The 25312-nt window shown below is 45.1% G+C and overlaps 1 protein-coding gene across 3 annotated transcripts in view; it reads left to right on the forward strand.

The window, feature by feature from the left end:
* Positions 1 to 25312, forward strand: part of eefsec (eukaryotic elongation factor, selenocysteine-tRNA-specific) — a 509605-nt gene that overhangs the window by 150900 nt on the left and 333393 nt on the right. For all 3 annotated transcript variants that reach the window (XM_072473059.1, XM_072473058.1, XM_072473060.1), the window contains exons 3-4: positions 317 to 413; positions 4681 to 4845. In XM_072473059.1, coding sequence (XP_072329160.1) covers positions 317 to 413; positions 4681 to 4845 — 262 coding nt within the window. The remainder of the gene's footprint in view (positions 1 to 316; positions 414 to 4680; positions 4846 to 25312) is intronic.

Genomic DNA, 25312 nt, shown 5'->3' on the forward strand with positions numbered 1-25312 from the left:
ATTCCCCATTCACTGCGGGGCTTCGAGAATACAGTAATCATGTACAAGGGCCACTGAATGCAGAGCGTTGTGACGCACTGTATTCAAAACGATTCCCACAAAGCTGGAAACTACCAGAAAACCTTGTGATAGGGTTCATTGCTGTGTAATTATCTGAATCTTAAAGATTCTATCAGTGCTGCCGGTTGAACCACATACCCCTCCCCCAACAAAATTTGCAGAAGGGAAGAAGCAATTGCTGCATTCAGTCACTGAATCCAAGAGTTCCCAACTCCTGTCAGTAAGCTGCCATTTTACGAAGCAATTTGTTTTGTAGGTTCAATGGGTGTCCCATCATTCCTGTCGCTGCCAAGCCTGGAGGACCAGATGCCCCAGAGACAGAAACTCCGCAGGGCATTTCAGAACTTGTTGAGGTAAGCGCTTCCCTTGGAGGCAATTTACAAACCTACTCCGCCGTAATTGCTCTGTCATGGGGTAAATTCAGCAACCTATCTTGCCAAGGTTGTAGGGGGTAGGGTGCAAGCAGTGGGAACATTGGTGCGGTTTGACAAGAGATTGAGAGGGAAGGGTAGTGAACAGCAAATAGTGTAATATTTGTGATTAGCCTGTGAGCAAAGGCTTCTAAGGTTTGTCTTGTAGTGTTATCCTTTAACTTGTATGCACAATGGCATAGTTTTCCAGTTCTCTCATGAAAATTATATTCCACAAAATTAAATGGAATCACTGCCAAAGTAAAACTAAAAAGAAAGTTCAAAGTCACCTTTGAGTTCATCCGTGAGGCAACGTGAAAATTCTCTTGCCGAGTTTGGCACCACAAATGCATCAAACTTGAGATTTTGTTTTCTGACTTTTTCCTGACTGGATCTTCTGACTTGCTCTGCACCTCACCAAACCTACCTGTGACCATGGGCGAGTGGCTCAGAATCCAGCCAGATGTACTGCATAGACAAGTGCATGGATATGCAAGAGAGTGGTCTCCTTACATCACTCTCTTGATAGCTCGGAATGCACACTCTAGTCGTAATAGATGAGGTCTTAATGTGCATTAGGGCTGTCAAATCGTGGGGAATACCAGAACTTTATTTCATTTTTTTAATGGAATGGAGGAAGTAACCTTATTTCAGATCAGCACCACAAGAGGAACATAGAAACAGGTGACAGCCATCCCATCCCTTGAGTCTATTTCACCATTCAAGTGGAGCTGGGTTGATCTGAATCCCGACTCCTTATAATGATCTTGTTTCTGTATCCCAGACAGTGAAGGGGCTGTTTAGCACAGGGCTAAATCGCTGGCTTTGAAAGCAGGCCAAGGCAGGCCAGCAGCACGGTTCAATTCCCGTACCAGCCTCCCCGAACAGGCGCTGGAATGTGGTGACTAGGGGCTTTTCACAGTAACTTCATTTGAAGCCTTCTTGCGACAATAAGCAAATTTTATTTCATAATAACCCTCCCCAATCAGAAATCTGTCAGTCTCAGTTTATCAATATTCATTTGACCACCATCCCCACCAGCTTTTTTTGGGGTGCTGCTCGGAGTGGGCGTGCGTGCGCGATTGTACACTCGAGGGATTGCAAGCCCAGTCTGTGAAATTACACTTCATAAATCAACCCTTTTAGCTCTAGTATCATTCTGGTGAATCGACACTGCACCCACTCCATGCATCTTTCATGAGGTTCCCAGAACTATAATGCAGTGTACTGTAAGCTCTCCAGTCCACAAATGTATTGTCTGGAAATACCAGTTGTCCTGAATTTGTGTGAGCAGACCCAGGTAACTAACTCACTGCATCATTTAATGTGTACTTTAGGAGCAGAAACATGGGAAATATTTGGATCTGTAAAACATTTTTTATTTCTGCTTTGTAATGTTTTATCAGTGAGTCATACAGCACAGAACGAGGTCCTTCAGCCCGTCGTGTCTGTGTCTGCCATCAAGAACCGATCCATTCAACACTTACTTTCCAGCACTTGGTCCATAGCCTTGTACGCTATGCCGTTTCAAATGCTCATCTAATTGCTTCTTAAATGTTATGAGGGTTCCCGCCTCAACCACTCTTTCAGGCAGTGAGTTCCAGATTCCCACCATCCTCTGGGTGAAAAACCCTTTCTTCAAATCCCCTCTGAATCTCTTGGCCATGACCGTAAATCTATGCCTCCTGGTTATTGACCCATAATAATAATAATAATTGCTTATTGTCACAAGTAGGCTTCAATGAAGTTACTGTGAAAAACCCCTAGTCGCTAAGGGGAAATGCTTCTTCCTATCCACCCTATCTGTGTCCTTCATAACTTTGTGCACCACAATCTGGTCCCTCCTCAGCCTTCTCTGTTCTAAGGCTAACAACCCAAGCCTAACCAGCCTCTCTTCATATCTGAAACGCTCCATCCCTGGCAACAGGACGATGAATCTCCTCTGCAATCACACACTTCCTTCCTATAGAGTGGTGACCAGAACTGCACACAGTACTCTATCTGTGGCCTAATGAGCATTTTATACAGCTCCAGCATAACCTTCCTGCTCTTATATTCTATGCCTTGACCACCTTATCTACCTGTCCTGCTGCCTTCAGGGACCTATGGCCATGCACCCCTAGATCCCTCTAGTCCTCTATATTTCATGGTGTCCTACCATTCATTGTGTATTCCCTTGCCTTGTTAGTCCTCCGAAATTGCAACACCTCACATATTTCAGGGTTAAATTCCATTTGCAATTGTTCTGCCCATCTGACCAGCGCATCTATATTGCCGTGAAATCTTAAAATTTCTCTCCTCACTATTTACCATACCACTATTTTTTGTGTCATCTGTGAACTTAATGCTTCAGGTAAATATTTATGCCCATGGTATTTTCTGGGTTTCGCCCCCACAACACAAAGATGTGCAAGGTAGGTAGATTGAACACGCTAAATTACCCCTCAATTGGAAAAAAATGAATTGGGTACTCTAAATTTATATTTAAAAAAATAAAATAAATAACGTTCCTGGCCATTCCGGATTGAAGAGATTACAGTGTACTACAAGTAAGATCTAACTTATAACTGTATCATAACCCGTGCCCATTTTCATTCCAGTCCCTTTGGCATAACCACCAAGATTACACTATCCTTTGAATTATTTTTGTCCCTGTCTAGGAGTATGGCAGCGCAGTGCCATACTGGGCTGGTGATCTAGGGACCTGGACTAATCCTGTGGAGACATTAGTTCAAATCTCACCATGGCAGCGGGGGAATCAAAACTGGAATAAAAAGCTAGTACCAGTAATGGTGACCAAGAAACTACTGGATTGTTGTTTAAAATTTATCTCTTTCAGTCATGTTCTTCAGGGTAGAAAATCTACCCTTTTTTCACCAATCTGGGTCATATGTTTGAGTTGGGCAATAAATGTTGGCTTTCCCAGTAATGCCCACATTCTGTGAATAAATAAGAATAAACAGATTTTTTTAGAGGATACAGATTCAGGACTGTGATGGACGAGCTTGAGGCAGGAAGTATTTGTTTTTCACCGGGTGACTAAGGGCTGCAGCAGGTTCCCAAGTGTGGTATTAAAGGCCAGGACACTGGAGTAATTTAGAAAGAGCGCGATGCTGTAACGGGAAGAGGTGAGGATCAGTACTGTAGGAGGATGAGAGCAAGGGGGCCAAAGGGCCTGCTTCATTCAAGCATTTTTTTCAACAGTGAAAATCTAGTGGCAGCAGAGATCCGGAGAGATTTAAGGTGCCTTGATACATGTTACTAAAGTCACGCACAAAAAATAACCAAACAAAAACCAATGGAATGTTAGCATTTATAACTAGAAGCTTAGATTATGATGGGGAGGAGGTTTTGCTGCAGCTTCTCAAAGCTGGTTAGAGCGCATCAGGAGTACTCCACATAATTCTGGGAACTACGTAAAAAAGTATTGACTTTGGAAGCATTGCAGAGCAGGTTGACCAGGACTCCAGGGTTAGATTATGAGGACGCATGATATAAATTAGACTTTGTGCCCTGTAACATATACAAGGTTAAATGGTGATTTGATAGTGGTTTTTAGGGTTTTGAAAGGAATTGATACGACACATCGAAAACGTTCTACTGGAGAGGTAGTCTGGGACAGGGAGCATGACCTTAAAATTGAAGTTCGATCTTGCAGGAGATAAGTAAACAATTGCTTCTTCTTGTAGAGGTTCATAGAAAGCAGGAGATGCTGGCTCATATATAATTGTAAAGCTGACCGCCAGATCTTTACCAGCCAAGGACATAGAGCCAAGGCAGATAGCTGGAGTTAGGATACCAAGCAGTAATGAATGGTGGAGCAAGCTCAAGGGACTGAATGATCACTCCTTCTATTTCATGTGTTCCCCTGTTACAGGCTCGAGGAGTGTATGTCCTGCTTGTGTTCTTATGTCAACCCAGGTTCGGAGGACTGGATTTATAATTACTGCGAGGTAGTTTCACAGTTTGAGTATATATATATATATATATGAAAATGTCTTACACATTCGCCACTGTAGTTCAATGAAATTCAAGTGAGCATACGGAACAGATGAACACTCTGAACTGATCGTGAAGTTTCAGATCATACTTCACTCTGGAGTAATATGACTGAAACATGATACCTGCTTTGGAAAACAAAAATGTGTGTCCTTTCTGTTTCTGTTCCTTGTTCCTCCTTGACTCCTGTTTTGTTTTTCCCCTGTCACAGCTCCTGATATCACAGACATACATGCCAAAACGTGACCCCTCTGGGACCTTCCTCATGGCCGTTGACCACTGTTTCTCGATCAAGGGTCAGGGCACAGTGATGACAGGTACCATCCTCTCTGGATCTGTCAGTGTTAACGACAACGTGGAGATCCCCTCCCTCAAGGTAAAGAACATGAAAAGACCTCTGTAGTTTTCTTCTGTCCACACAAAAGAAGAGCTGTATTCAGAGTCCAGTCTAGGGTTTTTTTTAAAGAGAAGGGAAGTTCTTAGCCAGCTAGATCTGGGGGTAGGTTGCGATGAGTTGAAATTTATTTTATTTAAATTTTATTTCCAAATGTTTATGTAGCTTTAATGCATCGTAATAATTGGGGCCACAGAGACTGAACATCAAATTTTATTTTTGTGATTTGAGATTCAGGATACTTCACTAGTGTTTTGAGGAATGTATTTGCAAATCCAGTTGTTTTTCCTTCAAAATGGAAAAGCAGCAGCCAAACGCACAATGGGGCTGCTTTTCCCTATAACATGAGTCCTTGAGTGAGTTCAGCAAATTACGCTTTTATTGCATTCTGTTTTGGCTATAACATGTGTAAAATCAAGGGCTTGCTGTTGAAGACTCCCAGGAGGAATATTTTTGCTTCTTTTTTGGGATGACGGTGAGGACTTCATCAATGTCAAATTGGAATTTTTCCTGAACACCTTCATTGGAGTCCAGGGTCGGGCCATTATGGCTGATGATGGTGGGGTATTGGTTGCAGATGAAGTATCGTGGATAATTCATTTTTCGAATTGGGGAGTTCTGGCAGTTATGATCCAATTCCGGATGGCAAAAGCAACTCCGTGGACAAAGAGGTTGCAGCTTTCCTTTCCGGTAGAAGGTGTAAGCCCCTTGCTTGTTCCTTTAGTTGCTCCTCCCCAACAGGGTGGGCCTCATTGAGGGCAACAATGTCAATTTGAAGTCTCAAGAACTCACATGATATGATTGCAGTTCTTCTTTCCGGACGGTCATTCTTGAGATGATACACGAGTGTCCTAACATTCCAGGTTGCAAAATGTTTATGTTTCCTTCCTTTGACCACAAAGGCGCTGATTCTGCAGGGACTTGTTTTGAGGGCATCTTTTCCAGCCCGCTTGCCATTTGGGGTGAGCAGAGGGTTAAGGAGGCTGCGTAGTCACAGAATCTGCTGCCCAAAGTCACCCTTGTCCCAACACAAGTATCCAATGACCTACATGCATCTGCCTCCTTTCGGGGGGAGGCAATAGCATAGTGGACTAGTAAACCAGAGACCCAGAGTAATGCTCTGGGGACCCGGGTTCAAATCCCACCACTGCAGACGGTGAAATTTGAATTCAATAAAAATCTGGGATTAAAATCTCATGATGACCATGAAGCCAGTGTCGATTGTCGAAAAAACTGGTTCACTAATGTCCTTTAGTCCTTTAGGAAAGGAAATCCGCCATCCTTATCTGGGCAGGCCTACATGTGATTCCATATCCACAGTAACGTGGTTGACTCCTGCCCCCTCAATTGCAATTAGTCACGGGAAATAAATGCTGGCCCAGCCTGCAATGCCCACGTCCCATGAACAAATTTTTTTAAATGTGCAGATTCGTGACTTGGGACTCCCAAGTTCACAACCCTGCCCCTCTCGCCAATTCACCATCACCACAGGGCTTGGCAAATGGATCCTAGTAGAAACCTGTGTCTGACTTTGTTCAACACAGGGAGCAGTGTCTTCATAATCCACACGATCTTGATGGTTAGGTGGTCAGATCTTGGTGATATGTCAAGCCGTGTTGCTTGGGACCACCGCAGCCTTCTTCCACCTTTGCAGCCAGGGTGACGAACAGTCTTTCTTCGCCTCCCACGAACTATGGCAAATGTTTGACAATTAAGATCTTCACAAGTCAACAAAAGCTCTCGTGTGCGGAGCAGTTGTCGTCAGCAGACTCCTGTACAGCAGTGTCTGTGGATCAAATAGAAATGCTAGACAAATTCCACCCTCGTCTTTTACTGTGAGAACCATCGAACAAACACTCGTGTCCTTCTTGGAGTCAGCTGCACAGGTATCCGTGCAAAACTCCTTCAGAATCTCTGCTGGTGGGCCGAACACCGTGTCAGAAAAACATCTTCCTCCACCAGATTTTATTTTCTCAACTCAAATGCCTAATGTGCCAAAGGATAATGAAAATACATCGAAGACATTCGGAAACGTTCCTGGAAGTGCAACAGCATTGACGTTAATAACTGGGAGGAGCTTGCTACCAATTAAGAACGGCGACAACTTTATCTTTCAAGCTGCAACACAACGTCTTAATGATGAAGCAGAGTGACGGCAGAGAACGAAAGAAAAGGAAGCAAATTGTTTTTTTATTCTCTAGGGTTGTGGACATCGCCAGCTAGGCCAGCATTTAATGCCAATCCTTAATTGCCCTTGAGAAGGTGGTGATGAGCTGCCTTCATGAACCGCTGCAGTCCTGGTGGTGTAGGTACTCCCACAGTGCTGTTAGGGAGGGTATTCCAGGATCTTGACCCAGTGAAAGTGAAGGAACGGCCGATAAAGTTCCAAGTGCAGACGGTGATTGGCTAGGAGGGGAACCTGCAGGTGGTGGTGCTCGCATGCATTTTCTGCCTTTGTACTTCTAGCTAGTAGAGGTCACGGGTCTGGAAGGATGAAGGAGCCTTGGCGATTGCTACTGTGCATCTTGTAGATGGCGCACACTGTAGGGTGCATCGGTAATGGTGGGAGGAGATGTTGAAGATGGTCAATGGGGTGCCAATCAAGCTGGCTACATGGTCCTGATTGTGTCGAGCATCTTGTGTTGTTGGAGCTGCACCCATCCAGGCAAGTGGAGAGTATTCCATCACACTACTGACTTGAGGTCTGTAGATGGCAGATGTGCTTTGTGGGTGTCAGGAGGTGAATTGTTCTCTGCAGAATTCCCAGCCTCTGCCCGGCTCCTGTGGCCACAGTGTTGATTTGGCTAGTCCAGTTCAGTTTCTGGTCCGAGGCGACCACATGGATGTTGATAGCAAATGACAAGCCTGTATTCCGAAACCCATGGTCTTGTGAGACATCGGGCCCACCTGGGCAAAGATCCGTGGGTCAGGAATTGGCCAGTTGAGTCACATGAGCACCAGAGTCTACGCCACCCTCAAACTGAGGGACAGCCAACAACAGTGGTTGCTATCAGATTAGCCAGGACTGCATGTGCCCAATGTCCAATGGGGATATTGCTGGGTGACAGTCCAGTTGGGATGAGCTGTCTTGTTAGGTAAGCACAGTACCACTCCGCCTGAAACTCCCATTGAAGTATGAAACCCATCTTTAAACAGTTTGTTTTGGTTCCGCTCAGTTGATTGATTGGAAAGCGAGGTTGGTGAGGCAAGCAGTGAACCTGGCCTGTTGAGATGCATTGCTGGGCACCAACTGACTGTAATTACCATCTGGCAATGATTACTTGTGCTAACAGAGAAAAATCATTACATTCTACGATTGTAGCAAAAAAACCCATTAAAGTAATCACAGTTTAGATTTGGTGGGATTCTGTTTAGCCTACTGAGGATTTTGTTGTTGTTCTACTTTGCACTTGTTTTGTAAATTAACTGTAAATTGATTTGAATTCTTCCAGTAAGCAGTGATGAAATCTACTTTGGCGTTTACTTTTGTTTTAACCCTTTATAGTGAAGTACCGATATAGTTAACAACAGAGGTGATATCGGATGCATGTGCAGTGTGGTACAGATCGGAAAGGTCGCCAGTGTGAGGTGGTTCACTTGCTGACTGGACTATTTCAGTGCTATCTTGGCTGACCTCCCAACATCCATATGAGCAGACGGATTCAATCCTTACCTATCACCCCAATGTTGGCTTCTGGTGAAGAGAAATCCCTTCATGACCCACACTTCCCTCAGCTGTGGCCTCCATCAGCTTTATAATTCCTCCTCCCAAGAGCTTTGTATTTCACAGAGTATGGCCCCGATACATCACTGCTGCCTTTCCCCGATGGTTTTGGTCACGCTCTGGAAATCCCTTTATGTCCCCCTCTCCACCGCCCCGCCTTCCTTCAAAACCATCCATAAAACTCACCTCTTTGACTAAGCTTTCAGTTTGTCCTCCCGAATTTCCCTTTCAATGGAATAGCACCAATTTTGTCTGATTAGAACATAAGAACTAGCAGCAGGAGTAGGCCATCTGGCCCGTTGGGCCTGCTCTGCCATTCAATAAAATCATGGCTGATATTTTTGTGGACTCAGCTCCACTTACCCACCCGCTCACCATAACCCTTAATTCCTTTACTGTCCAAAACTCTATCTTTGCCTTAAAAACATTCAATGAGGTAGCCTCGACTGCTTCACTGGGCAGGGAATTCCACAGATTCACGACCCTTTAGGTGAAGAAGTTCCTCCTCAACTCAGTCCTAAATCTGCTCCCCCTTATTTTGAGGCTAAGCCCCCTAGTTCTAGTTTCACCCTCCATTGGAAACAACCACCCTGTTTCTATCTTGTCCATTCACTTCATAATTTTATATGTTTCACGGTCGGACAGTGGCTAGCACTGTGGCTTCACAACGCCAGGGTCCCAGGTTCGATTCCCGGCTAATGTCACTCTCTGTGCGGAGTCTGCACCTTCTCCCAGTGTCTGTGTGGGTTTCCTCCGGGTGCTCCGGTTTCCCCCCACAGTCTAGAGACATGCAAGTTATGTGGATTGGCCATGATAAATTGCCCTTAGTGTCCAAAAAGGTTAGGAGCGGTTATTGAGTTCCGGGGATAGGATGGAAGTGAGGGCTTAAGTGGGTAGGTGCAGACTCGATGGGCTGAATGGCCTCCTTCTGCACTGTATGTTCTATGATGTGGAGATGCCGGCGTTGGAATGGGGTGAGCACAGAAAGAAGTCTTACAACATCAGGTTAAAGTCCAACAGGTTTGTTTCGAATCACTAGCTTTCAGAGCACAGCTCCTTCCTCGGGTGAATGAAGAACCCACCTCTTCATTCACCTGAGGAAGGAGCAGTGCTCTGAAAGCTAGTGATTCGAAACAAACCTGTTGGACTTTAACCTGGTGTTGTAAGACTTCTTACTGTATGTTCTATGTTCTATAAGATACTCTCTCCATTCTTCTAAATTCTAATGGGTATATGTTTCTGTGAAGTGCCTTGGGACGATTTTTCTATAATGAAGGCACTATATTTACAAAGAACAAAGAACAAAGAAATGTACAGCACAGGAACAGGCCCTTCGGCCCTCCAAGCCCGTGCCGACCATACTGCCCGACTAAACTACAATCTTCTACACTTCCTGGGTCCGTATCCTTCTATTCCCATCCTATTCATATATTTGTCAAGATGCCTCTTAAATGTCCCTATCGTTCCTGCCTCCACTACCTCCTCCGGTAGTGAGTTCCAGGCACCCACTACCCTCTGCGTAAAAAACTTGCCTCGTACATCTACTCTAAACTTTGCCCCTCTCACCTTAAACCTATGCCCCCTAGTAATTGACCCCTCTACCCTGGGGAAAAGCCTCTGACTATCCACTCTGTCTATGCCCCTCATAATTTTGTATACCTCTATCAGGTCGCCCCTCAACCTCCTTCGTTCCAGTGAGAACAAACCGAGTTTATTCAATCGCTCCTCATAGCTTATGCCCTCCATACCAGGCAACATTCTGGTAAATCTCTTCTGCACCCTCTCTAAAGCCTCCACATCCTTCTGGTAGTGTGGCGACCAGAATTGAACACTATACTCCAAGTGTGGCCTAACTAAGGTTCTATACAGCTGCAACATGACTTGCCAATTCTTATACTCAATGCCCCGGCCAATGAAGGCAAGCATGCCGTATGCCTTCTTGACTACCTTCTCCACCTGTGTAGCCCCTTTCAGTGATCTGTGGACCTGTACTCCTAGATCTCTTCAATACACTATAAATGTCAATTGAGAATTTTCAAATACATCAGTACATGTGGATGAAGAGAAAGATGCAAGTCATGACGTAGGAATAGGAAAAAAGCCAGAAAGCTGAGTCCTCCTTTGACACACTGAGATAATTACAGTTTATATTGATATGTTTACAATGGGAGAGTGCAGAATCACAAAAGAGAGCAGGCAGGGTGAGTATTAAATACCTGAGATTACCTTGGAGCATTAAAAAATGTGAATAATGAAAGAGCCCAATGATCAGATATTTGCTATTCTGTTAACCACTGGCAACACCTATCAAGGACAATATATTTTGGCTTTAACTTGATTTGTCGTGCTGTTTCTTATGCCCAGAGGTATACGAATACAAGCTGTTGTGTCACACTCTATCCATCTGCCAAATCTCCTCATATACAATAACTTACAATGAAGTGCTGTGAATGTGGTTCTGGGTTCTGCAGTATGACAGTTTGGACAGAGTGTTCCCACCAATGGCCAATGAATTAGTTACCAGTTAACCTGTTTTTGGGGGGTATTTGGGGCACCGGGAGAACCTCCCCTGTTCTCTTTTGAAATAGTGTCACAGAGTTTTCAACAATCCTGCGCTGAAGGGTTTATCCTGTGAAGAAAGGTTGAGCAGGTTGGGCCGATACCCATTAGAATTTGAAAGAATGAGAGGTGATCTTATTGAGACATGTAAGATCTTGAGGGGACTTGATAGGATGGATACCTGGCAGGTGAGGGGGGGGCAAGAGTTAGGGGGCGCAGTTTAAGAATAAGATGGAGATGGGGATTTGTTTCTCTGAGGGTCGTTAGTCTGTGGAATTCTCTTTCCCAGAAAACGGTGGAGGCTGGGTCATTTCAAGGCAGACTGATTTTTGATAGACAAGGAAACAAGGGTTAAGGGGGCCAGACAGGAAAGTGGAATTGAGGCCACACCCAGATGAGTCTTGACCTTGCTGAATGACAGAGCAGGCTCGAAGGGCCAAATGGCCTACCCCTGCTCTTAAGTGCTATGTTCTCTAAGATGAGATATGTCCTCAATTTAATGCCTGTTCTGGGTGGCACGGAAATGCAGTGGTTAGCACTGTTGCTTCACAGCGCCAGGGTCCCAGGTTCGATTCCCGGCATGGGTCACTGTCTTTGTGGAGTCTGCCCGTTCTCCCCATGTCTGCGTGGGTTTCCTCCGGGCGCTCTGGTTTCTTCCCACAAGTCCCGAAATACATGCTGTTAGGTAATTTGGGCATTCTGAATTCTCCCTCTGTGTACCCAAATAGGCGCCGGAATGTGGCGACTAGGGGCTTTTCACAGTAACTTAATTGCAGTGTTAATGTAAGCCTACTTGTGACGATAAAGATTATTATTAAAAAGATGGCACCACTGACAATGCAGCAATCTAGAGTTTCAACCTAGATTTACGTTTTTAACCCCAGGGCAGATTTACTCCTGGCTGAATGACAGTACTGCTGCAAAGCGAGCCCGGCTCATACAGTAATTAAGTCAGTAAACAGTTGTTTTAATTTACTTCAGCTCACCTGGGTAAGGGCGGAAGGAACCAACCTATATTCATGTTCCTAAATGCTATCCAGTAACGTTCTCTAAAGTACCCACATATGGCTGTCGGGATCAGATTAGGCTGTGATGCCCGTTTGACCAAGTAGCTTGCCAACACTCGTCATTTACCTCACTGATGGAGGAATGCATTGTCGAGGTATAAGCAGATGCAAGTGCCCGTGCATCTGCTACTGAGCAATGGTCTGCACTCTCAAAGCAGGAGTGCAAATAGAGAGAGGAGATAAAATGTCCAGCTGACACAGGAAATAGTGAATTTATCATTAAGTACTATTATTTTCAAAAATGAAAAGACATGATATTGGGTAGGAGCAGCTTGTAAAATTAGCTTGTGACCAACCCCATAGAATTTAAACCCTAGGTGAGAACTGATAAGATTTACGATCATGTCAAAATGTTTGATGAAGGTTGCTTGTTGGTTGAGGAAATTCCAGGCAGATCTCATTGTTTCTCAAGGAAATATCCAATCATTTTCAATTGTGGTAATTGCAATTCGTGGACAAGAATTTCCCCTGAACAGTCATATCCTGCAGTCGAGAAGCCAGCTGCACTCATGTATGGACTCCGGGAACAGAAAATTCCCGTGCATATTTACCTCATTGCCAACCAAAGACAATTAACATGACCACTCGCAGCTAGTTTCTATCTCTTAGCAGGATGAACAATTGATGAGAATTGAGACATCTTGATTTTCATTCATTAACATCGGGTTTTTGGTTCTTTTCTAATATACTACTTTGATTTTTGCTTCTGTAACAGTATGTAAATAGGACAGCCCAGAACTCGAGGTACATTCTCGATTATGTGACATAGAAACAAAGAAAATAGGAGCAATATTCGGCCCTTCGAGCCTGCTCCGCCATTCATTATGATCATGGCTGATCATTAAACTCAGTAACCTGTTCCCACTCGCCCCCATATCCTTTGAACCCTTTAGCCCCAAGAGCTATATCTAAATCCTTCATGAAATTATACAATGTTTTGGCCTTAATTTGCTTTCTGTAGTAGCGAATTTCACAGGTTCGCCACTCTCTGTGACCCTGTCTAGTCCTGTTAGAATTTTATAGGTTTCTATGAGTCCCCCCAACCATTCTTCTATACTTCAGCGAAATTAATCCTAACCAACTCAATCTCTCCTGGTACATCAGTTTCGCATTCCAGGAATCAGACTGGTAAACCTTTGCTGCGCTCCCTCTATAGCAAGAACATCCTTCCTCAGATAAGGAGACCAAAACTGCACAAAATATTCCAGGTGGGGCCTCACCATTGTCCTGTATAATTGCAGCAAGACATCCCTGCTCCTGTACTCGAGTCCTTTCGCTATGAACATAAGAACTAGGAGCAGGAGAAGGCCATCTGGCCCCTCGAGCCTGCTCCGCCATTCAGTGAGATCATGGCTGATCTTTTGTGGATCCACTTTCTGGCCCGAACACCATAACCCTTAATCCCTTTATTCTTCAAAAAACTATCTATCTCTATCTTAAAAACATTTAATGAAGGAGCCTCAACTGCTTCACTGGGCAAGGAAGTCCATAGATTCACAACCCTTTGGGTGAAGAGGTTCCTCCTAAACTCAGTCCTAAATCTACTTCCCTTTATTTTGAGGCTATGCCCCCTAGTTCTGCTTTCACCTGTTAGTGGAAACAACCTGCCCGCATCTATCCTATCTATTCCCTTCATAATTTTATATGTTTCTATAAGATCTCCCCTCATCCTTCTAAATTCCAATGAGTACAGTCCCAGTCTACTCAACCTCTCCTTGTAATCCAACCCCTTCAGCTCTGGGATTAACCTAGTGAATCTCCTCTGCACACCCTCCAGCGCCAGTAGGTCCTTTCTCAGGTAAGGAGACCAAAACTGAACACAATACTCCAGGTGTGGCCTCACTAACACCTTATACAATTGCAGCATAACTCCCTAGTCTTAAACTCCATCCCTCTAGCAATGAAGGACAAAATTCCATTCGCCGCCTTAATCATCTGTTGCACCTGTAAACCAACTTTTTGCGACTCGTGCACTAGCACACCCAGGTCTCTCTGCACAGCAGCATGTTTTAACATTTTATCATTTAAATAATAATCCCTTTTGCTGTTATTCCTACCAAAATGGATAACCTCACATTTGTCAACATTGTATTCCATCTGCCAGACCCTAGCCCATTCACTTAGCCTATCCAAATCCCTCTGCAGACTTCCGGTATCCTCTGCACTTTTTGCTTTACCACTCATCTTAGTGTTGTCTGCAAACTTGGACACATTGCCCTTGGTCCCCAACTCCAAATCATCTATGAAGGCCAACATACCATTTGCCTTTGCCGCTTGCCGCGCCTGAAGTGATCGGTGTACAAGGACACCCAAGTCTTACTGCACATTTCCCTTTCCCAATCTATAGTCATTTTGATAATTGACTCCATTATGATCGACTGGAATGTAAAAGTGGGGGAGGATCTTTAACCATGTTTTGGAATCCAAAACGGACTGATCAAGCCGGAAATCTCTGTCTCTCTCGGGGATGGTGAGGGTGCTTCAAACCTCCATGCAGAAGATGGAGGGAGCAGACTCGTGCAGAATCCTTCATCTACATGGTCGGGAATTCCTGTTTTTCTCACATGGACATCAGGCCTTCTCCAGAATAAACTGCTTTTTCTTTTTGTTTCTGCATCTGGGAATCAGGAAAGCAGAATATTTGGGGAAAGTGATCTCGAATCACGCTCCACATTTGGTAAACCTTGAGCTGGAGACAGATCCGATCCAGCGGGCTCCATGGGGATTAGATGCGGCACTACTGGCTGAGAATGGGTTCTGCGATTGCATAGCTACATCCGGTTTAACAGCAATGGATCCATCTCTCCCTCTACACTGTGGGAGGCTCTTAAGCCTTGTGCCTCGACCTTGTTGGGTGATCTTATGGACATCTACCTGCAAAACGTCAAGTATGCTGTCAGGGGCTCGGTAGAGGGATTCTACCTGAGGTGGCAGCCATTTATCTCTCACTTCAAAGAGTTAATTATCACCAGCTCTTTTGGGGTGGGGGAGAGTAGGGGGCGGGATACAGGGGGTGATTTGAGTGTCGATTTTGTTGTGTAGTTTTCTGTATCTCTGATTTCTTGTGTTATTAATAAAACATAGGAACAGAATTAGGCCACTCGGCCCACCGACTCTGCTCCTCCTTTCAATCATGGCTGATATTTTTCTCATCCCCATTCTCCTGCCTTCTCCCCATAACCCCTGATCCCCTTATTAATCAACAACCTATCTATCTCTGTCTGAAAGACACTCAGTGATTTGGCCTCCACAGCCTTCTGCGGCAAAGAGTTCCACAGATTCATCACCCTCTGGCTGAAGAAATTCCTCCTCATCTCTGTTTTAAAGGATCGTCCCTTTAGTCTGAGATGGTGTCCTCTGGTTCTAGTTTTTCCGACAAGTGGAAACATCCTCTCCACGCCCACTCTATCCAGGCCTCGCAATATCCTGTAAGTTTTAATAAGATCCCCCCTCATCCTTCTAAACTCCAACAAGTACAGAACAGAGTCCTCAACCGTTCCTCATACGACAAGCTCTTCATTCCAGGGATCATTCTTGTGAACCTCCTCTTGACCCTTTCCAAGGCCAGCACATCCTTCCTTAGATTGGGGCCCAAAACTGCTCACAATACTCCAAATGGGGTCTGACCAGAGCCTTATACAGCCTCAGCAGTACATCCCTGTTCTTGTATTCTAGCCCTCTCGACATGAATGCTAACATTGCATTATCCTTCCTAACTGCCGACTGAACCTGCACATTAATCTTAAGAGAATCGTGAACAAGGACTCCCAAGTCCCTTTGTGTTTCTGATTTCCTAAGCATTTCCCTATTTAGGAAATAGTCTATGCCTCCATTCCTACTTCCAAATTGCATTACCTCACACTTTTCCACATTGTATTCCACCTGCCACTTCTTTGCCCACTCTCCTAGCCTGTCCAAGTCCTTCTGCAGCCCCCCTGCTTCCACAATACTACCTGTCCCTCTGCATATCTTTGTATCATCTGCAAACCTAGCAACAGTGTCTTCAGTACCTTCTTCCAGATCATTAATGTATATTGTGAAAAGTTGTGGTCCCAGCACAGACCCCTGAGGCACACCACTAGTCACCGGCTGCCATCCTGAAAAAGAATCTTTTATCCTCACTCTCTGCCTTCTGCCAGTCAGCCAATCCTCTATCCATGTCAGGATCTTACCCTTAACACCATGGGCTCTTAACTTATATAACAGTCTCCTATGCGGCACCTTTTCAAAGGCCCTCTAGAAATGTAAATAAATCACGTCCACTGGTTCTCTTTTGTCTAACTTCCTTGTTACCTCCTCAAAGAACTCTAACAGATTTGACAGACATGACCTCCCCTTGACGAAGCCGTGCTGACTCAGTCCTATTTTACCATCCACTTCCAAATACTTCGCGATCTCATCTTTAATAACAGACTCTAAAATCTTACCAATGACCGTAGTCAGACTAACCGGCCTATCATTTCCTGTCTTCTGCCTCCCTCCCTTCTTAGCCAGTGGTGTTACATTAGCTACTTTCCAGTCCTCCGGGACCCTTCCATCTTTCAGTGATTCCTGAAAGATCACCACCAATGCCTCCATAATCTCCTCAGCTATCTCTTTTGGAACCTTGGGGTATAGTCCATCTGGTCCAGGTGATTTATCTACCTCCAGACCTTTCAGTTTACCCAGAACCTTCTCCTTAGTGATGGCCACTGCACTCACCTCTGCCCCCTGATTCTGCTGGAGCTCTGGCATCCCACTGGTGTCTTCCACTGTGAAGACTGGTGTACAATGTACCATGTTTGAACAATTTTCACAGTTGTGTTGTAGTTCAGTTTGTCTTTGTTAAATATGAAACCTTCAATAAAATATTATTTTTAAAAAAACAGTGCTATCAAGCGGCACTTACTCAGCAATAACCCACTCACGGATGCCCAGTTTGAGTTCCACCAGGGTTACTCCGCTCCAGACCTCATTCCAGTCTTGAGTCCAACATGGACAAAAGAGCTGAACACCAGAGGTGAGGTGAGAGTGACTGTCCTTGACATCAAGGCGCATTTGACTTAGTATGGCATCTAGGATCACTAGCTAAACTGGAGTCAATGGGAATTCAGGGGGAAACTCTCCGCTGGTTGGGGTCATACCTGGCACCAAGGAAGATGGTTGTGGTGGTTGGAGGTCAATCATCTCAGCTCCAGGATATCACTGCGGGAGTTCCTCAGGGGAGTGTCCTTGGCTCAACCATCTTCAGCTGCTTCATCAATGACCTCACTTCCACCATAAGGTCAGAAGTGGAGATGTTTGCGGATGACTGCACAATGTTCAGCACCATTCGCAATTCCTCAGATAATGAAGCAGTCCGTGTCCAAATGCAGCAAGAGCTGGACAATATCCAGGTTTCGGCTGACAAGTGGCAAGTTATATTCACGCCACACAAGTGCCAGTTAATGACCATCTCTTCGAAGAGAGGATCTGACCATCGCTCCTTGACATTCAATGGCATTACCATCTCTGAATCCCCTATGATCAACAGCTTGGGGGTTACCATTGATCAGAAACTGAACAGGACTAGCCATATAAATACTGTGCCTACCAGAGCAGGTCAAAGGGAAGGAATCCTACGGCGTGTAACTCCCCTCCTGACCCCCCCAAAGCCTGTCCACCATCCACAAGGCACAAGTCAGGAGTGTGATGGAATATTCTCCACTTGCCTGGATGAGTGCAGCTCCAGCAACACTCAAGATACTCGACATCATCAAAGCAGCCCCGCTTGATTGCTATGACTTCCACAAACATTCACTCCCTCCACCACTGATGCACAGTTGCAGCTGCGTGTACCATTTACAAGATGCACTGCAGTAACTCGCCAAGGTTCATTAGGCAGCACCTTCCAAACCCACGACCTCTACCATCTAAAAGGACAAAAGCAGCAGATACCTGGGAACCCCACAAGTCACTCACCACCTCGACTTGCAAATATATCGCCGTTCCTTCACCCATCGCTGGGTCAAAATCCTGGAACTCCCTCCCTAACAGCACTGTTGGTGTACCTACACCTCAGGGACTACAGCAGTTCAAGAAAACAGCTCACTTTCTGAAGGGTAACTAGAGATGGGCAACAAATGCTGGCCTAACCAGCGAGGCCCACATCCCGTAAAGGTGGGCATCTCTGATTGACTTTACCTTGCCACTGGCAGCTGCAATAGTCTAAAACTCTGGAGTGCCTTCCATAAACCTGTCAGCCTTTCAACTTCTCTTTCCTCCTCTCTTCCTGAAACCTGTCTCTTTGGCCAAGCATTTGGATTGCTGTCCCAATATCTCCTTTGGTGGTTCAGTATCTTAAAACTCATTTAGGGGATGTGGGCGTTGCTGGTTCGGCCAGCATTTATTTCCCATCCCTATTTGCCTTTAGATGGTGGTAGTTAGCTGCCTTCTTGAACCGCTGCAGTCCCTGAGGTGTTGGGGAGGGAGTTCCAGGATTTTGGTTTGATAATGCTGCTATGAAGTGCTTTGGGATGTTTGTACAGAACTGAAAGCATAAATAGGAGTTTTGGGAATGATTGACTTTGCCAAGTATATTGTTACGATAACACTGCCCAACCTTAGCTTGTTTTAATTGTCATTCACTGAAAGTTCAAATCAAAGCAAGATTAACATTGAAAGTGCTCCTTGAATTTAAAGCAATTTAAATGCAGTGAATTATTTTGAAGGGGAATAACTGTTATGTATATAAAAACAGCTGCCTTTTTGCCAGCAGGTAAACCCGAAGAAGTGCACTGAGCCCCGTGGCTCGATGATCAAGGGAACCACATTGGAAGAGTTCCCTGATCTCTGAATAGTGTCATTGGTTGTTTAATTTCCACCCAAATCACTAGAACAACATCAGTAACAACTTGCATTGATATAGGTTCTTTAATGTAGGAACACCCCATGAGGTGTGTGACAACCTTTGACCCGGAAACAGCACAGTAAGGAACATTTGTAATTTCTTTAAATATTTGCAAAATCTGTTATTGGTTTTTAAGAATGTTTGAAAAGGATTTTTTAAGGGTTTGCATCAATTGTAATAACAATAATGATAATCGCTTCTTGTCACAAGTCGGCTTCAATGAAGTTACTGTGAAAAGCCCCTCGTCGCCACATTCCGGGGCCTGTTCGGGGAGGCCGGTACGGGAATTGAACCCGCGCAGCTGGCCTTGCTCTGCATTACAAGCCAACTGTTTAGCCCACTGTGCTAAACCAGCCCAAAGGGACCAATTGTAACTTTTTAAAGAAATACTGCTCCATGTGACCTGGCAACTGTTGACCTGGAAGCACAACCAACAGGAAGAAAGTTACGATACAAAAATAAAGGAGAGCTGCACACAACGAAGAGCTGCAGCAGAGGGGAGAGGAGAGAAGGACATTTTACGAGGGGTCTATGTGTGCGTAACACAGCTAAACAGGACAGAAAGCCAAAGACAGGGTTAAAGCATACATCGTGAATTTGGTGATTTGGACTGTGGCTGCATCAGCTTTGCCAGAGCCGACAAGAACATTCAACAGAGTTTATTGAAGGGGTGGGATAAAGGAGTCTCTGGAAGATCTAGGCCATCAATACTGTTGTATACCTAGCTCAGAAGGGTCTGCAAACTTGTGCCATTTGGGTGATGACTGTCTCTGGGGACCTCCGATGGAATAGTTTGGCCAGTGAGTGTGATTCGATTGGGGCAGCAAGGGAGAGATCCTACATACTGGCAGTCAAGTTAAAGAACTTTGGAGCAGCACAAGGAGCCACGTGTCTGTGGGGGTGATATAGGTGCTTGTGGTTGTGGAAGAAGTAAAGTCTCCATAGTCCCAGATGACCATAGGCTGCTTTCCCATTTGAGGGGGTGAGCTGACTGGTGGTGATTTAACCTGAGGGTCACCACACCTCAGGCGAGGGGCAAGGTTGAATAACCTCGGCCGGTACGGGAATTGAACCTTGACCTTTTTTAGCTCAGTTGTGGAATAAGTATCTTTTTGTCGACAGTTTAAAGTGACATTTACCTTTTTTTAAAGTACCATTTGCCTTTTAATTCATGTTTAATTCGCATTGCTTCTGATTCATCTTCAAGTAAAAGTTACAAAACATTTTGTCAGTAATTTTTTCATTTGGGGAGGGTCATTGAGTAAATTTTATTATTTTAGTTTACAGTTTCTCCAAAAGAATTGTAAGAGATTATCAAACAAAATTTGACTCATGGTCTTGATGTATAATTTGAATAACAACGTTTCTGACAACATTGTTTGTTCCACTGGAATATCAGCTGAGATTATGGGCTCAGTCCAGGAATAGAATTTGTATCCAAGTCATCTGACTCTCAGACGAGTGCTGCCAAGCTGAGACTTAAGACTGTATTCTGTATTCAAGAGCATTGTTGTGATTGAAGGTGATGTTACTTGTTTCTGTCTGGTGTGTACTGGGACTGTTTGCTGGAGACCTTGAGCTGGAAACAGTACTATTCATTACAAAGTACTGGAATAAATCATTTGTGCTCGAAAACAAACACATGAAGCTGATTAGCAAAGAAGGCTTGATCTTTCTGGGGATTGTGCTCAAAATGTTCAGGTTTAAGAAAAGCAAATGATTGGATTTGGTCCTTTATATGTGAAACCTTGCCTCTTGAAGGGAGTTACACACACAATGCACTCAGGGTTCAGCTCATAGTTATTATTAGCTGGAGAAGCAAAATCTGAATGGTTTGGGGACATGAACCACATCCTAACATTTGTCTCTAATAGTTTAAGTACATAAAGTACATAAGTTAGTTTAAAAGCTCTTACCTTTACAGGAGCAGCCCTTTGGATTTCGGCGGGAACCGGAAGTTCGACCTCTGGCAAGTCCCCCCCCCCCCCCCCCCCAATAAATTCTTGTGGAGAGGAAACCCGAGACACTACACGTGTAGTGTCTCCCACCCACCCTCCTCCTCTAACCTAATAATAAGACCCATTGGTGTAAGGTAAGTGCCATATTATATTATATATCATTAGCATTGTGCAGGCCAAGGATTGGAGGTGGAGGAGCAGTCTCTGTCAGCGAGAGAACCTGAGAACATCTCAGAAGGTAAGCAAGTGATTTTTACTTTTATACCTTTTTTTCAAATTGTGTGTGTCGGGGGGGAAACTGAAGTGACATCACAGAAAAGCTGTGACCTGAGTGGCTGGTTGGGATTCTAACCTAAATTTTTTTGACTATTTGGGAACTAATTAAACATAATAACTTAATTATAATTTAGAGGATATCTAAGCCAGAGATCGGAGGATATTATAGTTAGCTATCGCATTTCTATTAGAAATCTAGTGCTAGGAAACAGATAGTTGACAGTAACTTTGTAATTAAAAAAAAAAAGTATTTATAAAAAAAAAAGACAAATTTTAATTTTAATTAATTGACGCAATGTCAGTTGGAGGGGTGCTGTGCTCTGACTGTGAGATGTGGCAGGTCCGGGAGGCTTCCAGCGTCCTGGATGGCTTCATCTGCAGAAAGTGCACCCAACTGCAGCTCCTCACAGACCGCATGGTTCGGTTGGAGCAGCAATTGGATGCACTTAGGAGCATGCAGGTGGCGGAAAGCGTCATAGATCGCAGTTATGTAAGTGTGGTCACACCCAAGGTGCAGGCAGAGAAATGGGTGACCACCAGAAAGGGCAGGCAGTCAGTGCAGGAATCCCCTGTGGTTGTCCCCCTCTCGAACAGATATACCCCTTTGGATACTGTCGGGGGGGATAGCCTATCAGGGGAAAACAGCAGCAGCCAGAGCAGTGGCACCACAGCTGGCTCTGATGTTCAGAAGGGAGGGTCAAAGCGCAGAAGAGTAATAGTTATAGGGGACTCTATAGTCAGGGGAACAGATAGGCGCTTCTGTGGACGTGAAAGAGACTCCAGGATGGTATGTTGCCTCCCTGGTGCCAGGGTCCAGGATGTCTCCGAACGGGTAGAGGGAATCCTGAAGGGGGAGGGCAAACAGGTAGAGGTCGTTGTACATATTGGTACTAACGACATAGGCAGGAAGGGGCATGAGGTCCTGCAGCAGGAGTTCAGGGAGCTAGGCAGAAAGTTAAAAGACAGGACCTCGAGGGTTGTAATCTCGGGATTACTCCCTGTGCCACGTGCCAGTGAGGCTAGAAATAGGAAGATAGAGCAGACAAACACGTGGCTAAACAGCTGGTGTAGGAGGGAGGGTTTCTGTTATCTGGACCACTGGGAGCTCTTCCGGGGCAGGTGTGACCTGTATAAGATGGACGGGTTGCATCTAAACCGGAGAGGCATAAATATCCTGGCCGCGAGATTTGCTAGTGTCACACGGGAGGGTTTAAACTAGTATGGCAGGGGGGTGGGCACGGGAGCAATAGGTCAGAAGGTGAGAGCGTTGAGGGAGAACTAGGGAATATGGACAGTGTGGCTCTGAGGCAGAGCAGACGGGGAGAAGTTGCTGAACACAGCGGGTCTGGTGGCCTGAAGTGCATATGTTTTAATGCAAGGAGCATTACGGGTAAGGCAGATGAACTTAGAGCTTGGATTAGTACTTGGAACTATGATGTTGTTGCCATTACAGAGACCTGGTTGAGGGAAGGGCAGGATTGGCAGCTAAACGTTCCAGGATTTAGATGTTTCAGGCGGGATAGAGGGGGATGTAAAAGGGGAGGCGGAGTTGCGCTACTTGTTCAGGAGAGTATCACAGCTATACAGCGAGAGGACACCTCAGAGGGCAGTGAGGCTATATGGGTAGAGATCAGGAATAAGAAGGGTGCAGTCACAATGTTGGGGGTATACTACAGGCCTCCCAACAGCCAGCGGGAGATAGAGGAGCAGATAGGTAGACAGATTTTGGAAAAGAGTAAAAACAACAGGGTTGTGGTGATGGGAGACTTCAACTTCCCCAATATTGACTGGGACTCACTTAGTGCCAGGGGCTTAGACGGGGCAGAGTTTGTAAGGAGCATCCAGGAGGGCTTCTTAAAACAATATGTAAACAGTCCAACTAGGGAAGAGGCGGTACTGGACCTGGTATTGGGGAATGAGCCCGGCCAGGTGGTAGATGTTTCAGTAGGGGAGCATTTCGGTAACAGTGACCACAATTCAGTAAGTTTTAAAGTACTGGTGGACAAGGATAAGAGTGGTCCGAGGATGAATGTGCTAAATTGGGGGAAGGCTAATTATAACAATATTAGGCGGGAACTGAAGAACATAGATTGGGGGCGGATGTTTGAGGGCAAATCAACATCTGACATGTGGGAGGCTTTCAAGTGTCAGTTGATAGGAATACAGGACAGGCATGTTCCTGTGAGGAAGAAAGATAAATACGGCAATTTTCGGGAACCTTGGATGACGAATGATATTGTAGGCCTCGTCAAAAAGAAAAAGGAGGCATTTGTCAGGGCTAAAAGGCTGGGAACAGACGAAGCCTGTGTGGCATATAAGGAAAGTAGGAAGGAACTTAAGCAGGGAGTCAGGAGGGCTAGAAGGGGTCATGAAAAGTCATTGGCAAATAGGGTTAAGGAAAATCCCAAGGCTTTTTACACTTACATAAAAAGCAAGAGGGTAGCCAGGGAAAGGGTTGGCCCACTGAAGGATAGGCAAGGGAATCTATGTGTGGAGCCAGAGGAAATGGGCGAGGTACTAAATGAATACTTTGCATCAGTATTCACCAAAGAGAAGGAATTGGTAGATGTTGAGTCTGGAGAAGGGGGTGTAGATAGCCTGGGTCACATTGTGATCCAAAAAGACGAGGTGTTGGGTGTCTTAAAAAATATTAAGGTAGATAAGTCCCCAGGGCCGGATGGGATCTACCCCAGAATACTGAAGGAGGCTGGAGAGGAAATTGCTGAGGCCTTGACAGAAATCTTTGGATCCTCGCTGTCTTCAGGGGATGTCCCGGAGGACTGGAGAATAGCCAATGTTGTTCCTCTGTTTAAGAAGGGTGGCAGGGATAATCCCGGGAACTACAGGCCGGTGAGCCTTACTTCAGTGGTAGGGAAATTACTGGAGAGAATTCTTCGAGACAGGATCTACTCCCATTTGGAAGCAAATGGACGTATTAGTGAGAGGCAGCACGGTTTTGTGAAGGGGAGGTCGTGTCTCACTAACTTGATCGAGTTTTTCGAGGAGGTCACTAAGATGATTGATGCAGGTAGGGCAGTAGATGTTGTCTATATGGACTTCAGTAAGGCCTTTGACAAGGTCCCTCATGGTAGACTAGTACAAAAGGTGAAGTCACACGGGATCAGGGGTGAACTGGCAAGGTGGATACAGAACTGGCTAGGCCATAGAAGGCAGAGGGTAGCAATGGAGGGATGCTTTTCTAATTGGAGGGCTGTGACCAGTGGTGTTCCACAGGGATCAGTGCTGGGACCTTTGCTCTTTGTAGTATATATAAATGATTTGGAGGAAAATGTAACTGGTCTGATTAGTAAGTTTGCAGACGACACAAAGGTTGGTGGAATTGCGGATAGCGATGAGGACTGTCTGAGGATACAGCAGGATTTAGATTGTCTGGAGACTTGGGCGGAGAGATGGCAGATGGAGTTTAACCTGGACAAATGTGAGGTAATGCATTTTGGAAGGGCTAATGCAGGTAGGGAATATACAGTGAATGGTAGAACCCTCAAGAGTATTGAAAGTCAAAGAGATCTAGGAGTACAGGTCCACAGATCACTGAAAGGGGCTACACAGGTGGAGAAGGTAGTCAAGAAGGCATACGGCATGCTTGCCTTCATTGGCCGGGGCATTGAGTATAAGAATTGGCAAGTCATGTTGCAGCTGTATAGAACCTTAGTTAGGCCACACTTGGAGTATAGTGTTCAATTCTGGTCGCCACACTACCAGAAGGATGTGGAGGCTTTAGAGAGGGTGCAGAAGAGATTTACCAGAATGTTGCCTGGTATGGAGGGCATAAGCTATGAGGAGCGATTGAATAAACTCGGTTTGTTCTCACTGGAACGAAGGAGGTTGAGGGGCGACCTGATAGAGGTATACAAAATTATGAGGGGCATAGACAGAGTGGATAGTCAGAGGCTTTTCCCCAGGGTAGAGGGGTCAATTACTAGGGGGCATAGGTTTAAGGTGAGAGGGGCAAAGTTTAGAGTAGATGTACGAGGCA

Source organism: Scyliorhinus torazame, chromosome 13 (assembly GCF_047496885.1).
Source record: "Scyliorhinus torazame isolate Kashiwa2021f chromosome 13, sScyTor2.1, whole genome shotgun sequence".
Taxonomy (NCBI): Eukaryota; Metazoa; Chordata; class Chondrichthyes; order Carcharhiniformes; family Scyliorhinidae; genus Scyliorhinus; species Scyliorhinus torazame.